The 17,389-nt window shown below is 37.2% G+C and overlaps 3 protein-coding genes and 1 non-coding gene across 5 annotated transcripts; 3 read left to right on the top strand and 1 right to left on the bottom strand.

Annotated features, from left to right (window-relative positions):
- Positions 1-359: 359 nt before the first annotated feature.
- On the bottom strand, positions 360-5,837 carry LOC7457504 (probable CoA ligase CCL6). 2 transcript variants are annotated; one of them, XM_002313039.4, is made up of 19 exons: positions 5,443-5,837; positions 4,568-4,631; positions 4,372-4,461; positions 4,203-4,259; positions 4,004-4,052; positions 3,835-3,911; positions 3,663-3,702; positions 3,477-3,571; positions 3,177-3,341; positions 2,881-2,991; positions 2,665-2,752; positions 2,495-2,561; positions 2,342-2,417; positions 2,154-2,271; positions 1,594-1,839; positions 1,292-1,431; positions 964-1,146; positions 761-880; positions 360-623 (listed from the first exon to the last, which is right to left on the bottom strand). In XM_002313039.4, the coding sequence occupies exons 1-19, from the start codon at positions 5,583-5,585 to the stop codon at positions 576-578; spliced, it is 1,977 nt and encodes a 658-aa protein (XP_002313075.1). In that variant the 5' UTR covers positions 5,586-5,837; the 3' UTR covers positions 360-575. The 2 variants fall into 2 exon arrangements, with proteins under 2 accessions (XP_002313075.1, XP_024463881.1); XM_024608113.2 differs by having other exon boundaries at positions 4,372-4,464.
- Positions 4,743-4,816, top strand: TRNAI-AAU (transfer RNA isoleucine (anticodon AAU)). The gene has a single exon. It is a non-coding gene; the product is annotated as a tRNA-Ile (tRNA).
- Positions 5,838-9,140: 3,303 nt separating the features above from the next.
- LOC7457503 (RING-H2 finger protein ATL65) lies at positions 9,141-12,215 on the top strand. Its single transcript, XM_002313787.4, has one exon. The coding sequence runs from the start codon at positions 9,997-9,999 to the stop codon at positions 11,278-11,280; it is 1,284 nt and encodes a 427-aa protein (XP_002313823.3). The 5' UTR covers positions 9,141-9,996; the 3' UTR covers positions 11,281-12,215.
- A 1,435-nt stretch (positions 12,216-13,650) lies between these two features.
- LOC7457502 (mitochondrial import receptor subunit TOM6 homolog) lies at positions 13,651-16,148 on the top strand. The gene is made up of 2 exons (XM_002313786.4): positions 13,651-13,934; positions 15,919-16,148. Exon 1 carries the CDS (start codon positions 13,749-13,751, stop codon positions 13,911-13,913), a length of 165 nt encoding a protein of 54 aa, XP_002313822.1. The 5' UTR covers positions 13,651-13,748; the 3' UTR covers positions 13,914-13,934; positions 15,919-16,148.
- Positions 16,149-17,389: the final 1,241 nt, after the last annotated feature.

Consider the following 17,389-nt stretch of genomic DNA (forward strand, 5'->3'; position numbering starts at 1 on the left):
GCTTGCAAACCTTCATTACAGAACTGGGGTACCAAGACCTTTCCTATGAATGGAAAGCACTGAGCTGATCAGGGGGTGAATGGAAAGCATTGATGCTTGGCAACAAATTTTAATGTTACTGATGCTGTGAGGCTTTCATTTTCATAGGAGCTCAGGCTGCTAAATGAACATTTTCTTTTAGTTAAAATCTGCAATCTTCGAAGTTCAAGCACGTGCACGATGAGCTGAGTTGATTATATTTTTTTGGTGTTTTCTAATCGGTATTTTCCCTTGAAAAACTTAATGACCCCAAGAGAATGAAAATGAAAAAAAATATTAATGTCCAATCACATGATTGAAATTTGGAATAGCCTAATAAATTTTCTACTTGGAAATCTTCAAGCAATCTTATTTATATACGAACATTGACAATAAATTATCATAAACGTACAGGTACTGAAAACCTTTCATAAATTTTTCCTCTTCTTAAGGTTCTCAAGCAAAAGATTAACAAGGGAACTGAAGGAATCTATATATTGAAATTCCAGAGACAGCTCTGCATAGCTGACTCTGCCTTCTAACTTTCTGAACTGCTCTCATGCCTTCAAGCCCTTTGCGTCACTGTACAGTTGATCAATGCAGTCCTACACACAATGATATTGGAACATCAAATCACAGATGATGTTAGAATACCTGAATGTTTGACAAGTAAAATCTGTTTAATAATTCAATTAACAGGCTAATTTTGTACTAATTTGGCAAAAGACAGAACAAGGCAAACCTTGTAACATTTGAGTAATTGTGGCCTCTTGAGCTTGAATGTTGGAGTTATCAGGTCCCTCTCCATATCAAATGGATGTGGTTCCAAATGAACAGCTTTTAACATTTCAAATCCTCTAAGCTGTGCCAATATCCTTTGTGTCAGTTGAGGAAACATAATTAAATGCAATTAGAAAGACGTGATAGAGCCAGGTATGAACATACGTTGTTTGTTTTACCAATGCTATTGAGCTCATCGAGTATATATTTCCTTGCCTTCAGATTTTTGCATAACGATTTAAAATCATCAGTCTCGTTATGGTTTGCAGCCCAATCCTCAAGTGCCTGTCTGTCAGGGACAACTACAGCAACAAGAAATGATTCGAAACTGTTTCCATAGACCCAAATCTGTGCACCAGAAAAAGTGAGCAACTGATAGATTAGAAGAATGCAGAAACTTGTGGTATCTGTAGTGCTAGTATATAGATCATTAGCAGCCTGATTATTTGTAATATTCTATGAATATGGTTTCCATCCTATTTGTTCTACATACCGATGTTATATGAGGGCATCGCAGGTAGACATTTTCAAGGTTCTCTACAGCAACGTATTCACCTTGAGATAGCTTAAATATGTTCTTTTTCCTGTCAATAATCTTCATTGCTCCATTGGGTTGCCATTCTCCAATGTCACCTGCAATAGTTTGAAGATCATGCCTATTCACGGTAAAGAAAAAAAATGGTCCCAGGTAGTTGAGTACGATTCCAAGATAAGCCACACATGTCCATTGAAAGCAGCTTTCTTATCATCTTCAAATTAAAGATCAAGGAAAAAAAAGGCATCACTTATTTTTACCTGTATGAAACCATCCATCAACGAGGACTTCATTAGTTAGATCTTCTCGCTTGTGGTAACCAGAGAACAATGTACTTCCCCTCAGGCAAATCTCTCCCCTTGGAACACTGGATAATGCATCATATCCCATCTCTGGCACAGACTCGAGTCTTGATTCAATGGTTGTCATGGGCACTCCAACAGTTCCCACCATGGGATACACATTGCCTATGGATGTGAAACAGCCCCCACAACTTTCAGTGAGACCTATCACCCAGAACCATTCAAAAGTAAGTAGACGGAGAGTAGTCGAGAGAAAAATGTAAATTACTTCAATGCATTGGATGCAGCACTGCAGAATATAGGCCTTTCCTGGAGACTAGAATCAGATTTTAAATTCATCACAAGAAATCAAGGGAAGAGATATTAGATGAAGAGATTTATGTTAGCAAAAATTTGATTTTCAATTTGAAACTTGTGCTAAGTTTAATGCCAAGATTATTTAAGATTGCAAGAATATGAATCAATGCATATCTTCCAAAATCACAACAAACTTGAGCAGAAAAATTATTCTATCGTACCATATCCCTGTGATAAAGTAGAACAGGATGTGACCCTCAAAAACTCCTCTACATGCTTAGGCAAAGGAGCAGCACCAGATAACAAGATACGTACTCTCCCCCCTAGTGCTTGCTTTGTCTGCCAAAATCGCACATTTTAGATTGCAGAATCGAAGTTTAAGACAGGACTAAAGGGTACACTGGCCAACCTTATCGAAGACAAGCCTGTCCAGGAGGGGTGCTGCTTTCTCTTGTGGAAATCCCTTCTCTAGATAACCCAACTTGCTGCCAACAGCTTCTTAATTAGTCTTACAGTAATTACACAGACGATAACATCCAAGTGATAAACATTACAAACTTACTAGTTATAGGCAAAATCAAATAACTTCTTCTTTAATCCACCTCCAGCTGAAACCTTAGCAAGTGTTCCTTCAAGAAGAAATATTAGAGTTAAATACATGGAATAGCAAAGACATACAATCTACATATCTAAAACAATATATACGTATCCAGTTATAATTGTATACAATACCAGTATATATGCGGTCATAAACTCTAGGAACCCCACAAAATATACTTGGCTTCAGTTCTTGGATGTCCTCCATCAAGTATCTTACATCCTATGAGCAGAATGCAAGACCAACCTCAGTACATACAATTCAAAGGTGATATGTTTAAAGATAATGGGAAAATAAATAAAAACAGAAGGCAAGGAGTCATTGCAAGAAAAATTGATTCTTCATCTTACCCCTTGCCAAAATCCTATTGAGGCACCTTTGTAGATGCAATAGGTCTCAATTACTTGATCATATACATGGGCCAAGGGTAGGAAAGAGAAGTATGAATCTTCTTCTGCAGCCTATAACACAGAAAACTCAATATTAGATCATTGCTAAACTATCAACACGCAAAATCAATGTATTTGGCCCGTAGAGGGCAACTACCCTGTTTCCTAAGACAAAAAATCTAGGAAATATCAACTTTGTAACTTGAGGGGGTTAATCAGAAACGAATTGAAAACATAATATGTGTTTAGTTGTTCACCACTCTGTCTGTCAGAAAAAGTAGCTGGTCCACAGACAATACTTCTGCCACAAGAGCCCCGTTGGTTAGGATGACACCTTTTGGTTCTCCTGTTGTTCCACTAGTGTACATTATTGTGCAGACATCAGTCTTATGTTTTGGAGGTAATTCACAATCCAAACTCCCCTGTCAAAAGATGGGCAGCATGGCAGAACTCTTATAAATCCAACTTGAATGACTACTATGACATCAAGGATCAATTAAACGTAAAGAGTTAAATGATCAATTATGAAAGAGGAGAAGTCAAGGTCACCACCATACCAACTGAGGAAATTCTTCCCATGAAAAGCAAGATACCCCTAGTTCATCAGCTTCCTTCTTTTGCATGTCAGAAATTTTTCCAAAGCTGACAATAGCTGAACAAAGAGAATCACAGTCAATTGTTACTCTAGAGTATCCTCTCAAAACTTTCAAAAAAGAGGACCTTTTATTAGTCTTTGGACCTACTTTTTAAATTTGAAGAGCACTTTGGAAGGCAAGATAGAATCTGCAAAAAGAGCAGCAATTGTGTTAAACAAACAACACATTATATATCATTTATTAAAGTTCTGAAAAGATCAAGATTCCACTCTGAGATATAAGAACATCAATTCCCAATTCAGATAGAATGATAACGTACAGAAGAGAGCTTGTTCTCTTGGACAAAGGCTATTGAAACTTCAGCATGATTGATGATGAACTCCACAGCATTAGGCCCTGTGATTGTTAAACCAAGTTACGCAGTGAGAATTCAACAGGTCATTCTAGAAGTGAACTGAGACTAATTGAAGAATAAAAGGAAGCAATACCAAGAGTGTCATAGAGTGGTACATATGTTATGGCCTGGCTGTCGCAAGCCTGAGAAGGACCAGACACAAATACATGAAATTTAACAAGTTATGATCCAGTTTCCTTGTGAAAAACTTCAAAAATGACCAGAACTGTTAAATGTCCGCTAAGCTCAAAGAAAAAGGGTGAATTGTGTCTGGTATGACACGTAGAATTTACCTCCATAGCAGTGATCCATTCTGGGCAGTTGGAACCATATATACCGCAACGGTCTCCCTAGTAATGAAAATCCAACGTTTCCAAGTTCATTACTTACATTAATCATTAGGGGAAAAAAACAGTTACTATCACCAAATTATGAAGCGAATAGTCTAAGTTTTGAACTTACAGGATTGACACCGCGCCTCCTCATTGCGGAACCCATCCTCATGGCAGAATCATAAACCTCTTTGTATGTCAGCCACACATAAGGACCCACCTGCTAGTTTGTGTCAAGGACTTTTCAGTTTCTTCTATGGGAAATTCATTCATGTCTCTATGATATCTTCTAGTGATCGAATTACATGTGATCAATGAAATAGTACCTTGGAATCAATGACTTGCCGCCTACCTAGCATTTTGTTTTCAGGGTTCTTGAGAGCAGAATCACTTCACACCATCAACAAAAAAATTCATCAAATTCAAAATGATTGAATATGTTCTTCACAGGACAGAGTTATTTGTAGTCCAATTTTATAAGAAGTAAACACGATATCAAATGGCCTATTAGCTCAGTTGGTTAGAGCGTCGTGCTAATAACGCGAAGGTCGCAGGTTCGAAACCTGCATGGGCCAATCATTTTTATTATTTTATAATTGATCAAATGCCCCCCCTACTTTTCAAAGTTAGATCTATCAAACCCTCTATTTATTTAGGTCCAAAAAAATTGACCCTTTTTCTTGCAATTAAAGGCGATTTGATATCCTCCACTCAATTTTGTCACAAAACAATCGCCCTTAGCTGACAATTTAAAATTACATGATTTGATATGATCAAATCGCCCTTAGTTAGAGGGTTCATGCATGATTTTTAAGCTTTTTTTTTTTTTCCTTCAAATTTTGTCCCTTTTACCATGGACCTGGAATTATAACAGCACAATTCTCAACAAGCAAAGGGGCATATGTGAATAATAAAAAAAAAAAACCAATTCGTTACATGAAAAAGCTCACTTCAAGTTATCATCGTGTGCCTAAGAGACGTTAAAAAAAACATTCGATCTGAGTCTGGGAATGCATAACCGAAACCAAAATGCATGAAAAACGCCTCTCTTTCTTCAGTTTTCCAAAGCATATTCATTTTCAAGAACCATAGAAGAAGAGAATCTGGCAATGTCAATCTGTATGCTTAACAGACAGCTAGCAATACCATAATTGAACATCTCTTTAACATAAATGAGAAACAAAAGGGTGATGATTTATACCTAAAGAACTGCCAAGGAGACTCTAGTCCTGCAGGCAAATCCATGAGGCCATCTTTGGCATAAATGGACCTGTAAACAGGCCCTGCTGATGGTTTTCCATCACTTGCAGGTCTTGATTCTTCAACTTTTACGATGAATTCCATTGACGTTGTGTGACCGAAACGAAAGAACGGCAAGGGTTTCAAGAACTAATCAAGCCAGCTGGTTATGACAGAAGAAAAAAGAGGGGGGCAGCAGGAGATGGGATATAGTTATAGTGATGTTTGTGATAAGATTTCTTGTTGAATTTAACAAATGTGTGGGAAAGAGAAAGAGAAAAGGAGAGAGAGGTGAGAAGAGGTGGTGGGTTTGTTGAGCTGCTGCAATAAATTCTTGCATTACTAGCAGGGGCAATCATCTGACCAAATTTTATTGCTGTTTTTATTATGATTTCTCTTTGAACTGTTCTTTGTAAGTTACTTGCAACCTTGTTTATTATGGTAGTGATGGGCTGGCCCCCTCCCTCCAACCCCATGAAATTAACCTGATTTATCAAGCTGATTAATACTCCTGTGATCTTGATGGCCTCCTTGATTGACTCCTAGAAGGCTAAGGTTCAGGGCTGCTAAAAGCTTGATCGATAGGATAATAAGTTTAATCGGTGCTGTAATTGTTAATCTACATGTAACATGCTTGATGGTCTAATCACGCCTTTCAATTCTTCGCAAAAAGGACTGCTTTAAATTGGAATTATATTCCATCAATCATCTCGGCCAGGTCAAGCTTTATTTATTTATTTATTTTAATCATGAATGTCGAATTAAATGTTAAAAACACAATGATAATCCTCGACTAGTCTTTGATAGAATTGGCACAACAAAAGTCTCTTTCATTGCAGAGTTACGTGAATTTCCTTCTTCTTTTTTTAGGAGAACTTGAGATAATATTGATAATAATTATTTTTTAATGTAATTCTATTTAAAAATATATTAAAATTTATTTTTAATATCAACCTATAAAAACTGCCGAATTGCAAGTAAAATTATCTACCTACCTTTTCGGCTACCCTTTACTCCCTGCCTCGGTTGTATAATGAGCCGAACAACACCATTCGATTGTTGTCAAATCCGAGAGATTTGTTTTTAGATTGCAATTAAACCCAGATAGATTTTACAAGGCTAAACTATAAAGAAAATCTTTTCATAATTTTTGAACAATATAAAATCTATTATAAAATAATTTGTGAAGTTGTTTAAATGGTAGTTAAATTGACCTAGGCTAAAAATAAAAAACAAATATGATCTAAAACAGACTTCACAGCTTAAAAGGCACGAGGTGAGATGAAAAACAAAGAGATGGTTGCAATTAGATAGGAAAATAGAGGGAGATGGTCGGATTTGATAAGAGTTGGAAAGGTAGGTGTTGATCACTTCATCCACCCATGATTATCGGTGGCTTCCATTGAAGAAAACACAGACAATAAGCGAGTTCGTAGCTGGTAGGTTGGATGCAGACAGTTGTGATTAATGCAATTTAACGAAACAAGAGGCCATTCAATTTCCAAGTACTTTTATGGATGTTTGCAGAATTAAAAGTGTAATAACGTTTATTTTTAAAAATTATTTTTAATATTAATATATTAAAATAATTTAAAAATATTAAAAAATAAATTTAAATCAAAATTGTTTTTTGAAATTTTCTTTTGTGCTGAGTTCCCAAATGGTATCTATATCTTCCCAACTCACTCGTTTCTTCTTTTACTATTTAATAATCTGCGTGTTTTTTATTTTAAAAATATTTTCAAAAAGAATTAAGTTTTTTTATTTTTTGTTTTAAATTATTTTTTATATATTTTCAAATCATTTTAGACGCTAGTATCAAAAATAAAATTTTAAAATAAAAAATACATTAAAAAATAATCAGTATCATCTTATCACGTGAAATAACTTTGTCTGGTTTAAATTCGAAGCATGTAGTGGGTGGGGGCTTTTATTTGAAGACTTTTTCTTTGAATTTTTTTTTCTTGAATTAAAAGTGATTGAAAACGGTGGCGTTACAAGCAAGTCCATTTGTATAATAGCATCTCCACCGACGCCTCAAGATAGTTGAGCAATACAAATGATGATTAATTACATCATATATATCATTTATGACATAAAATATATCCTCTCGATCTTTTACTATTTTGTAGTCATTTCGTGTGGTATTTCTCTCATAGATTGCTTGAGCATGGAAAGTCTTCTGACAACATGCCAGTGTCTCACGAAAGGAAAGGTAAAGAATTCATGTTTGTGTTTTGTAATGCGGTGGTTGGTTGATGTTTTTTAAAGTAATTTTTATTTTAAAATATATTAAAATATTTTTTTATATTTTTAATATTTACACATTAAAAAATCTAAAAATATATAAAACATTAATCAAGCACGGGTACTACCGCATCACCGAACAGCCCTTTGGTGCAGCATCAGAAACTTGATCAGGGGATAAGTAGAGTCATGAATTTCTTGCTGGTGGATCGTTCGATTGTGTCAGAACTGGAAAGGGCCCAGAACGAGCCTTTCCTGGGCCTAGAAACATCTGAGCTCAAATAGGGTCATTTTGGAGACGGGGGTATAGAAACTAATCTGTGTTTCTATACAATGATTTGTGTTCTTTTTTCTTTAAAAATATGTTTGGTAGTCTGGTAGCGCTCGCTTTTAAAATAATTTTGTATGCCAAATGCATGCTAATAAAGTTTTTTTATTTTTTAAAAATTATTTTTGATATCAGCACATTAAAACGATACAAAACATACAAAATATTTTAAATTTTAGCAAAAAAAAATAAAATCATCATGCTAAGAGTTGACCTTTTCGATCTGGCAGCCCTGCATCCTCATTAGAGCTTGGAAGTCTGGGCTTCTGTTCAAGCTCGCACTGAGAAGTGGGAAAAGTATAATTTTGGACCATCTTTTTACGGGGCTTAAGGGTATATGTTTCTATCGTGGGCCTGCTCGCAGTGTATGAAAATGAGGGGTAACACCTTGGCCCTCCCAAAACGAACTGTTTCTCCTAGTTTTGTTCTCTCCTCTCTGATTTCTTTTTGGGTAGAAAGGATGAACACACAAGCTAGCTTCTCAAGAAAGTAACACCAGCAGCATAGCCATACCCAAATCAAGAGTCCATAATCATCAAAACCTTGACAAGATCTCAGTTGATTTCTAACAAGACCCCACTCGATTTCTTTCGAAGCTTGATATGATGCATCATAGCCAAATTAACACAGCCCTCGAATCATCTTGAAAGAGAGACAAAAAGAACATTGAAAGAGGGGAAAGGATTTTCTTTTTTGTTTTTTTAAAAAAAACATATTTAATGGTATAGCAACCGGGCCGGTCCATTGGACAGGAAATCGATGCTGAGACCTAACCAAAAGTCACCGGGACCGGGCTGCCCGACATCGCACGTAAATAACATACGTTTTCAAATAGCCGACTTTGTAAAATGTCAGAAAAAACAGAAAGAAAGGAATCTAGTGGTAGATCTTTGATCATTCGTCGTATACATCCAACATCTTATTATTATCAAGATTGTGATGCAGAGCGTACTGGGTTGCGTTGAATCACTGTTTTCATTATTTTTAATATATTTTTAAATAAAAAACATAATATTTTAAAACACATCATTACCGCACTCCCAAACAAGTTAAATGCAGCAAGTGCTCAAAAAGTCAGGATTATCCAACACCTTATTGGATCGCATTCAACTCTGTAAGGACACAGAGTGATCCGCATTAAGCAGATTAGAATAGTATATAACAGATCCATTCAATTAATAAGAGAAAGATTGTTTCAATCAAATAAAGTAGGAAGGATGGAGGGATGAATAATGGGTAAAACCCATTAAAATTTCCTTTTCTAAGTAACTGATTCCCATATACATATCCTCAACATTCCAAATTTGCAATGAATTTCCAGACACGCTTCAATTTGCAGCTGTCTTCTTCTTCTTCTGGGCATGATCCCCGCACCTGGATCTGTTTCTTGTTCTATTAACTTCCTGACCTGGGTCAAGGATGCTACTTGCCTTGTATGAGGTCAAATTCAACAAGTTGGAATTCCATAGTGGAGAGAGCACCATTCAAACTCCACAAGTCTTGTCTGTGAGAGTGTGTGTCAAAATCAATGAGGAAAATCCTTCAAATTGTGGGTCCCTACATCGAACCTCCATTAAGCCAAATCCTACAGTAGATTTTTTATTTCACTTCTCAAAACACTCAAATCCACAGCCAAACACTAGAACAGCCACTCAAAAGTTTGCACGTCAAGCGCCTCACAACCGAGTCTATAATGTGGCACGTTTTAAACCATTGTAGAAGTTGTGTTAGAGTAGTATTATCCACACTGGATCAGAGAACTGACCCGCCTTAAATTCATGAATGTCGACGTGTCATCCAACTGCAGCCCTCCCGACGACAAGTCATAGTCAACCATTACATTAAACCTCCAAACCCCACAAAACAAAGAAACAACACTCACACACACAAAAACTCAAAGCACCAGCACCATTAACACCTCCTTCCACCACCACTACCACCATGATCAAAACCACACCATCCCCTTCTCCCTCACCACACCACCACCACACGTGGGCCCCATCCCCAACTCCCACAATTTCCTCAACCCCTAGAGCCACCGCCCCTTCTTACCAATCCTCACCACCATCACCATCACCGACCTCCAAACTCCCAGTTGACTTCAGCCCAACTTTAATAGCCATGGTGGTAGTAGTCGCTGCCGCCTTCTTAACAATTACATACTCCCGCCTAATTTCCCGTTCCCTCCTCCGTGTCATCCGCCGATGGCGTCGGTGGCGCCGTCGTAGACGCCGCCGTTACCCCCCCTCCTCAAATGGTGGCCTCGACTCCCCACCTCCACTCTTTGATTCCCCAGAAGGCTTCCATGTTTACTCTCCTTACGGGCTGGACGACGCCGTCATCAAGACCATCCCTCTCTCACTCTACACCACGAAAAATAGCAATAGCTTTCACAAGCAAATCAAAGACTGTGCTGTTTGCTTGCTTGAATTCGAAGATGATGAATATGTCCGTACACTTCCTGTTTGCTCGCATGCATTTCATGTTGACTGTATTGATATTTGGCTAAGGTCACACGCGAACTGCCCACTTTGTCGTGCGGGGATTTTCAGAGCCGAGTCTCCATTTATTCCAGTCATGGCCGCAAGAATTCGTCCCAGTCTTGATGAAACAATCCTACGTAGTACTCTTCTTCCGCTCGAACCAATAATTCAAAGCCCACTACGCACTTATTCTGCCGTTGCAGACACAGCTACAGCTACTGTCACGGAGATTACACCATGTCCTGAAGAACCATCACCGCGAAGACATAGTATGAACAATTTTAATACTAATTCTGAGGACAGATTCAATGGTCGTGATCATTTCTTCTTGAAAAGATCTTATTCTTTCGGGTTCGAACGGAGCTTGGCGTCCGAGAGGATGTTAGTAATGGAGCCAGCTACAGCTTCTCCGTGGAGGTTTAGAAGGGGGGGTTTTTGGAGCAAACGGCCATCACCGTTTGGATCAATATCAAAAGCTAGAGTTTTTTCGTTTAGGCATTATAGAGGGATGAAATCCCCGTTTTTTAGACGGAGAGGATCAGGGTTTTTCCCGTTATCGGAGAGGTTCTCCACCGTAGGCGGAGGAGGCGGTGGTGGGTCGTCTAGGAGGTGTAAGTCTATGGCGAGCCCACAGTTTTTGAGATCATCGGTGGGGTCGAGCATGGCCGCGTTTTCGTCTAGCCGGCTAAGGTGTGGGGACCCCGAGGCACTGCTGTCACCGGAGAGGTTTAACAGGAGGTAGAGAAGGACACACGTGGAGGGTGAGATTGAGTGATCGTGAGAATGGACGGTCGAAAAGGAGGCGGTGATGGGGTCAAGGTGGTATTAAATGGAGAGTGGGTGTTTGCATGAAAGGTGGAGTTAATGAGGGGGCATGAGAATATACGAGTAGTCTGGCAATTTGTGGATGGGCCATTAATTGGAGGTGCCGATGGCATTTAATGAGAAAATTGAAGAGAGATTACACCTTTGCTCTCTCTCTCTCTCTCTGTGGCTCGCATTGATTATAGAAAAGAAAAGGAATTCTTGGCCTTGTTTCTCTCCCTCCCTCTCTCTCTCTCTCTGATTCATTCAGCAGATCATAAATGAGAGGAAGAGGAGAGTGATGGGTTATTAAGGCTGAAGGAAATGGTGGGATTTTGACGTGGGGGTTGGGTTTATATGGGGGGTTTACTTGGTGGGTTTTGCTGGGGTTGGATTTGGGCATAGATTGGTCAAATCTCTTATTGGTTTTCCACATTTGCTAGCTATTTTGTGAAATGCACCGACAGAGGACAGAAAGGCCCATGCCAGAAAGGGGATGGAAGGGAACATGGCATGCTAGTTGCTTCTCGCTGGACCCTCGGACAATAAGACTGGTTAATTCGGTGAAATATGAACTCTTCGTATCATTTGTTGAACTCCCGACACTGCCTCTCTCTTTCCCTTCAAGAACAGGATTGCTTCTCTCGTTTGGATTTAGGGTTCACATTCTCGTATTTGGCTTCTGCAAGATCGATGACTCTCTTTTTTTATTTTTTATTTTTTTTATTATTATTACCAGCTTTATTAATTCCTTAGGACTGCACCAAGGTCATTTTTATTGTTAAATTAGATGACGCATAGAATGCGGCTATAAATGCAATGTAGCATTTGTGAGAAATGTTGAAGTAATGGATCATGAGGTTTCTTCGTTTATAGCAATAGAACTTTTCATGCAATCCCAGATCACCAATCCATGTGAGAAATTCTACAGCTAACAAAGTGTGGGGACGTTGTTCATAAATCTAACTAATTAAAGAGATTTTCTAAACATCTGGTGCTTAATTCCAATTCTCTCGCACTGTAAACCTTGGTTGATTTAGACAAAAAAACCAAGAAAAAGAAAAAAGTCCGAGGAGGTGACATCGAAAAGAGGTGCGTATTTCAAATTCCCTGCCTAAAATAACAAATACCAAAAAGTTCGAGGATGGCTAAAACAATGGAAAGTCTCGGGGTATTAGGAAATGCAGCTCTGCTGAGGGGTTTAGAGTTTAGACCTATTATTTCATTCCAATTAGTGTTCAAATTATTTTTTTAAAAAATATTTTTAGATTGTTTTAAATGTGTTATATCAAAAATAGTTTTATAAAAATAAAAAAATATTATTTTAAAATTTTTGTGAGCGAAATTTTTTTTAAAAATAACCTCTGCTACACTTTTAAACAAGCTCAGAAACAGGAACCTTACACGGAAGGATATAACGGTGACACTGTGTTTTTTAAAAAATATTGAATTTTTTTGTTTAAATTTTTTCTTTTCTTTTCTTTATTTATTTATTTAATATATTAATGCTAAAAAATATATTATTTTAATATATTTCTAAAAATATATATTTTAAAAAATAACCGTGCAATACAATAACGTCGAAAATACTGTGTTATGCGGGGGCGCTTCTGAGCTCTACAATTGAGTTTTAGGCCACTGCTTTTTGGATTTAGCAGAGAAACCAGTGGGGATTTGGAAGGACTTTAACTTTTGATTTCGTAAAATTTTAAATGGACCGGCCCAAACCCTAAAAAAAATTCATAAGAAATAGACATGGCCCGGTAGTTTTACTTTTACATGCAGTCCTTCCTGATTTTTGCAATACCATACATAATTTTAGTATTGTTATTAAATTTGATTTATTTTAACGGATTAATTTAAAAAATTATTAATTTAGAGTTTGATATAAGTTGAATTTTAAATTCAATTACAAAAAAAATTGACTTGATAAAATCTAATTGACCCGATTCAAACATAATCAAGTTAACATCAAGAATTTTTTATATTAAAAAATAAAATAAATTATTTTTATAAAAATAATTAATTTATATTTGAATTAAACGGATCACCTAATAACTTATATTTACCGAGTTAATTTAACTACCACGTATTCTAGCACTAATTTATGAAAATTATTGTAACTTTTTTTCCCAGTGTTAAAGACTTTATATGAATATTCAACAGGAACAAACATTACATTCTCAAAACTTGAGGACCCAAATCGTAAAACAATTCTTGGATTGACCATACACGTGTTAAGTCAACCTCAAACTCACACGTGTCCGAGAATGATCTGAAACCCCAAATCCCCAATCCATCAATAAAAGCAAGTACAAAACTGCATCTAGGGTTTTAGACAAAGCGGAAAAAAAAAACCCAAATTAAAGAATCGGGGATTCAAAAAAATCGAAATCAAAAGCAAAAATGTTTCCAGGATTGTTTATGAAAAAACCAGACAAAGCAGAGGCTTTGAAGCAGTTAAGGTCACACGTGGCCATGTTTGGTGCCTGGGTTGTTGTGCTCCGTGTCACTCCTTATGTTCTTCATTACATCTCTCATGAAAAGGATGAGCTCAAGCTCGAGTTCTAGATCCCACCTTTCTTTCTGAAGGTAATCAAATTCCCTAACTTTCTTCTTGTTTTTGATTTATTAGACTGTTCTGGGAGATGTGTTTTTGTTAATTTTAGGATCGACGGGAATCGGATTTAGTTTAGTTTTTGGGTTCTTTGACAGTTTTGGGAGATGAGTATTAATTTGATTTTCTGTTTGACTGGGCGATAGGAGTTTCAATTTTCACTCAAAAGAAACCCCTTCTGGGTTAAAAAGGTCGGATTGGGTTATTAAGTGTTTTTTTTTAAATTATTTTTTTATGAACGAGTGTATTGAAATTTTACTGCTTAAATCTATGATGTGGGCCTTTTATATTAACGATCTTAATAAATTTTTCTTTATAAATAAAAGAAATAGATCAATCGCTTGAATGCTTAGAGTTGAAATCGTGACTTTGCTTGTTCAGTGAGGTGATACTGGTGCTTCGATCTTTGAGCTAGCATGTAATGCTGTGCTGCAAATGTGATTTTATGGACTGTTGGAAATAATTCTGAATTGAAGTTTGAAATATATGGTCCATAAACATTGAATTGAAGGGCTAATGTGAGCTTAGAATGATGAAGGGAAACTTATTTTTCTTCCTTGGGTTTGGTTGAAGAAGCCTGTGGCGAGCAGTGGGTGAAGTAGAGAGGAGAGGAGGATGAAGTGAGGGTATCAGTCAAATTATCCTCCAGGTATTTACAGGAAGGAACAGTGAATTTTGGCAATTATAAATTGGACATCGTTGATCATAAAAAAATGGTGTTTAGAATGAAATGATGGGATGTTTGTAGTGAGGGGATCTGTTCCATTTGAAATTGAATATGATGGTTAAGCTCAACGTGGAGGATTTCGTTTGGTTTAATGTCAGCTGAATTCTTCAGGTGAAAAAGGAATTTATGAAGTTTACTGACATCAGTTATCTTTTTTAATTGTCAAATTATTGAACACAGCAATGCGGTGCTGTTGTCCTCCTGTGCCTCCTGGGTCCTAGGTGGTTCATTCTGGTCATAAACCAAAGTCATTTAGAAATGTTTTGTTTTTTGTTTTTTAATATTTAAGTCCTGGTAGTGTTGTCTTTTGAGGATTGTTGGTTTGTTATGTGCAAATGCTTCAACTTGTATGGTGCTTACAGTCAATCTCAGATCTGGCTTGCTCAATAGGCCTTTTTCCTTGACAAATAAGAGGAGAATTAGATGTCGGGGGCCATTTTAGGCACTGATTGCATGTTAGTTTCTATTAAGAAATTGCTCTAACGCCCAAGCTATTTATAGTAATTCGATGGGTTGCAAAATTAATGGCATGTTGCCTAGTTAGTATGTAAAGCACATTGATCAATTCCTTACTAATTTAGTTGTACAGAATCCCAGGGAGCTTTAGATACCCCCCCCCCCCAACAGTCCAGGGAACTTTTTTGCTGCATTGTTGCCTTTGTCATTTTTGATTTTGTGCTGGCATGCTCCTGCACTGGCACATGCACACTCATAAGGTGTTCGAGTTCTTTTTTTAATGTCTACTGAGCAGTGATGATATTTGCACCATAGTATTACTTTAAGTTAATGCCTATTATTGTGCATTGAAGGTCATAGTGTGTGTTTCTGTGAAGTATTGTGAGGAGCATTTTATTATCTGAAACCTTTTTTCATTTATAAGAGTGTCAGTTATATTCTGCTGTCCATTAAGGCCAGTGAATTGGTTCAGACTTCTGAATGGCAATGTTAGTCAAGTTCACTGGCTTGTTTAAGTTTTTACTTGTTAATTCGTTATCATTGCTTGTTGCAAAACATTTAACTTGCTTTCAGTCTCGTTATTTTTTGGATTTTTTTAGAGATTTTTTTCAATAGTTGTTAATTTGCGCACCATATGGTGAGCTTTAAATTGCTAGAAAAAAACCATAGATAAACTCGATGTCTTATTTCCAGGTTCCAGTGTCACAAATTGTTTTTAATTCTTCATCTTATTTACTGATGTTATATTTATTTGATCTATTTTTCTTCTGCTGCAGTGGTCCTGGAGGAGACGAATTCTGTTGAGATGAAGATGAGTGTCCGAGCTCTATCTATTTTCTTTCCTTCTTCTTCAAGCTGAAAGCACGTGAAGTTATCTTGTACTTGCATTAGGTCATCTTTTCTAGCTTCTTATGATTTTGGAGTTTCAATACTTTGATATTATTTAATGGCTGGTTGATGTATTTATTCCGTGGAATATACTTAGGTGAAAGAATTTTATTTCTTAGGAGGAATGTTTTACGTGTTATTTCTGAATGGTGTTCTCTGCCCGGAGGCCACGCGGGGCATACAATATTAAGCATGTTCCATCTCTGCGGTTAGATGATTTTTCTTCCATGAAAAGGGGGGGAGACGGGATGGGAGGGCCGGCGGGAAGGCTGCGCTGTCTTGAAAGTAATAGTCATTAAGGATCGGCCGACACATCTCTGTTGCAATTTGATCGTGTCTTTGAAATGAAAAGTTTGAAAGTACGAGGAATTGGAAGCTGCATGAGAGATCTCTCTAATGCAACTAGAAATTTTACAGGGATATTTCAATTCAGCCCGATGAGACAGGCAGAAACCACTGGTCCATATAAGCAATTTAGTGAAGATAGTTGATTTCCATGTTAAATTAGACTAAAGAGGTGACTAAAATGGGTTTTACTCGTGAAAGGGAAAGGCTCAATGAAGGAGAAGACATGCTGGTCAATGAGTGGCTGAACAGTAGAACAACATGCAAACAACCAATAACCAGTTGCCGACAGGTCCAACCCAGCCAGGTCACCAGGGCAAGCTTTATCCCGCGCTGTGTTGTGTTGAGCCAGCATGATTCGAGCTGTTTTACTTTTTTCTTTCAGCCCCTTTTTGCTATGCTATGCTATGCTTCAATGAAAATAGAAAATACTAGACTCTCAAGGCACGCTAACATGGTATCTCACTGTTTACTATTTTTGTGCAAAAGGACGATTCACCAGCATCGCTTCCTTTTAGTCCTTCCTTTCCCACTAACAATGGAGTCAATAAAGGCATGACAAGTGGCGAGTCCACAACCCTCCAAATAAAGCACTGGTTCACTTTCTCTCCTAGCCATCTATGCATTGTTTTGACTACCAATATTTAATTATTTCTTAATGCCTTGAAAATTTTGTGAAGTGCTTTCTGGTCACATCCCCCCGCGGCCCACGATGCTCCTCAACAGTAAAATAACAATTAAAGGAAAAAAAGAAATAGAAAGAAGACTGTTGTAGTGCCATAGCAAATTCCTTGAGTTGATTTTTTGTATGGATGAATTCGAGTAAAAATCAAGCTAAGCTTCGAATTATATGAAGAATAAAGATGAGTTTCTTGAGAGTAAACTCCACCTCTCCTGATCATGAACACTTGTACAAAATATAAAAAAACAGAAGCAGAAGTTACGACAAACACCCCATAATCTTAATGTATTTATTAACAATAACAAAATTACTTTATATATCAATGTCTTGCA

The sequence above is a fragment of the Populus trichocarpa genome, chromosome 9 (genome assembly GCF_000002775.5).
Source record: "Populus trichocarpa isolate Nisqually-1 chromosome 9, P.trichocarpa_v4.1, whole genome shotgun sequence".
Classification (NCBI taxonomy): Eukaryota; Viridiplantae; Streptophyta; class Magnoliopsida; order Malpighiales; family Salicaceae; genus Populus; species Populus trichocarpa.

Coding starts and splice junctions, on each gene's coding strand:
- LOC7457504 (XM_024608113.2), bottom strand. CDS start 5,585: ATGGAATTCATCGTAAAAGTTGAAGAATCAAGACCTGCAAGTGATGGA. Junction 1,840..2,153: donor TACTTTATCACAGGGATATG/GTACGATAGAAT, acceptor TCTGGGTGATAG/GTCTCACTGAAAGTTGTGGG. Junction 624..760: donor AATTACTCAAATGTTACAAG/GTTTGCCTTGTT, acceptor CATTGTGTGTAG/GACTGCATTGATCAACTGTA.
- LOC7457503 (XM_002313787.4), top strand. CDS start 9,997: ATGATCAAAACCACACCATCCCCTTCTCCCTCACCACACCACCACCAC.
- LOC7457502 (XM_002313786.4), top strand. CDS start 13,749: ATGTTTCCAGGATTGTTTATGAAAAAACCAGACAAAGCAGAGGCTTTG.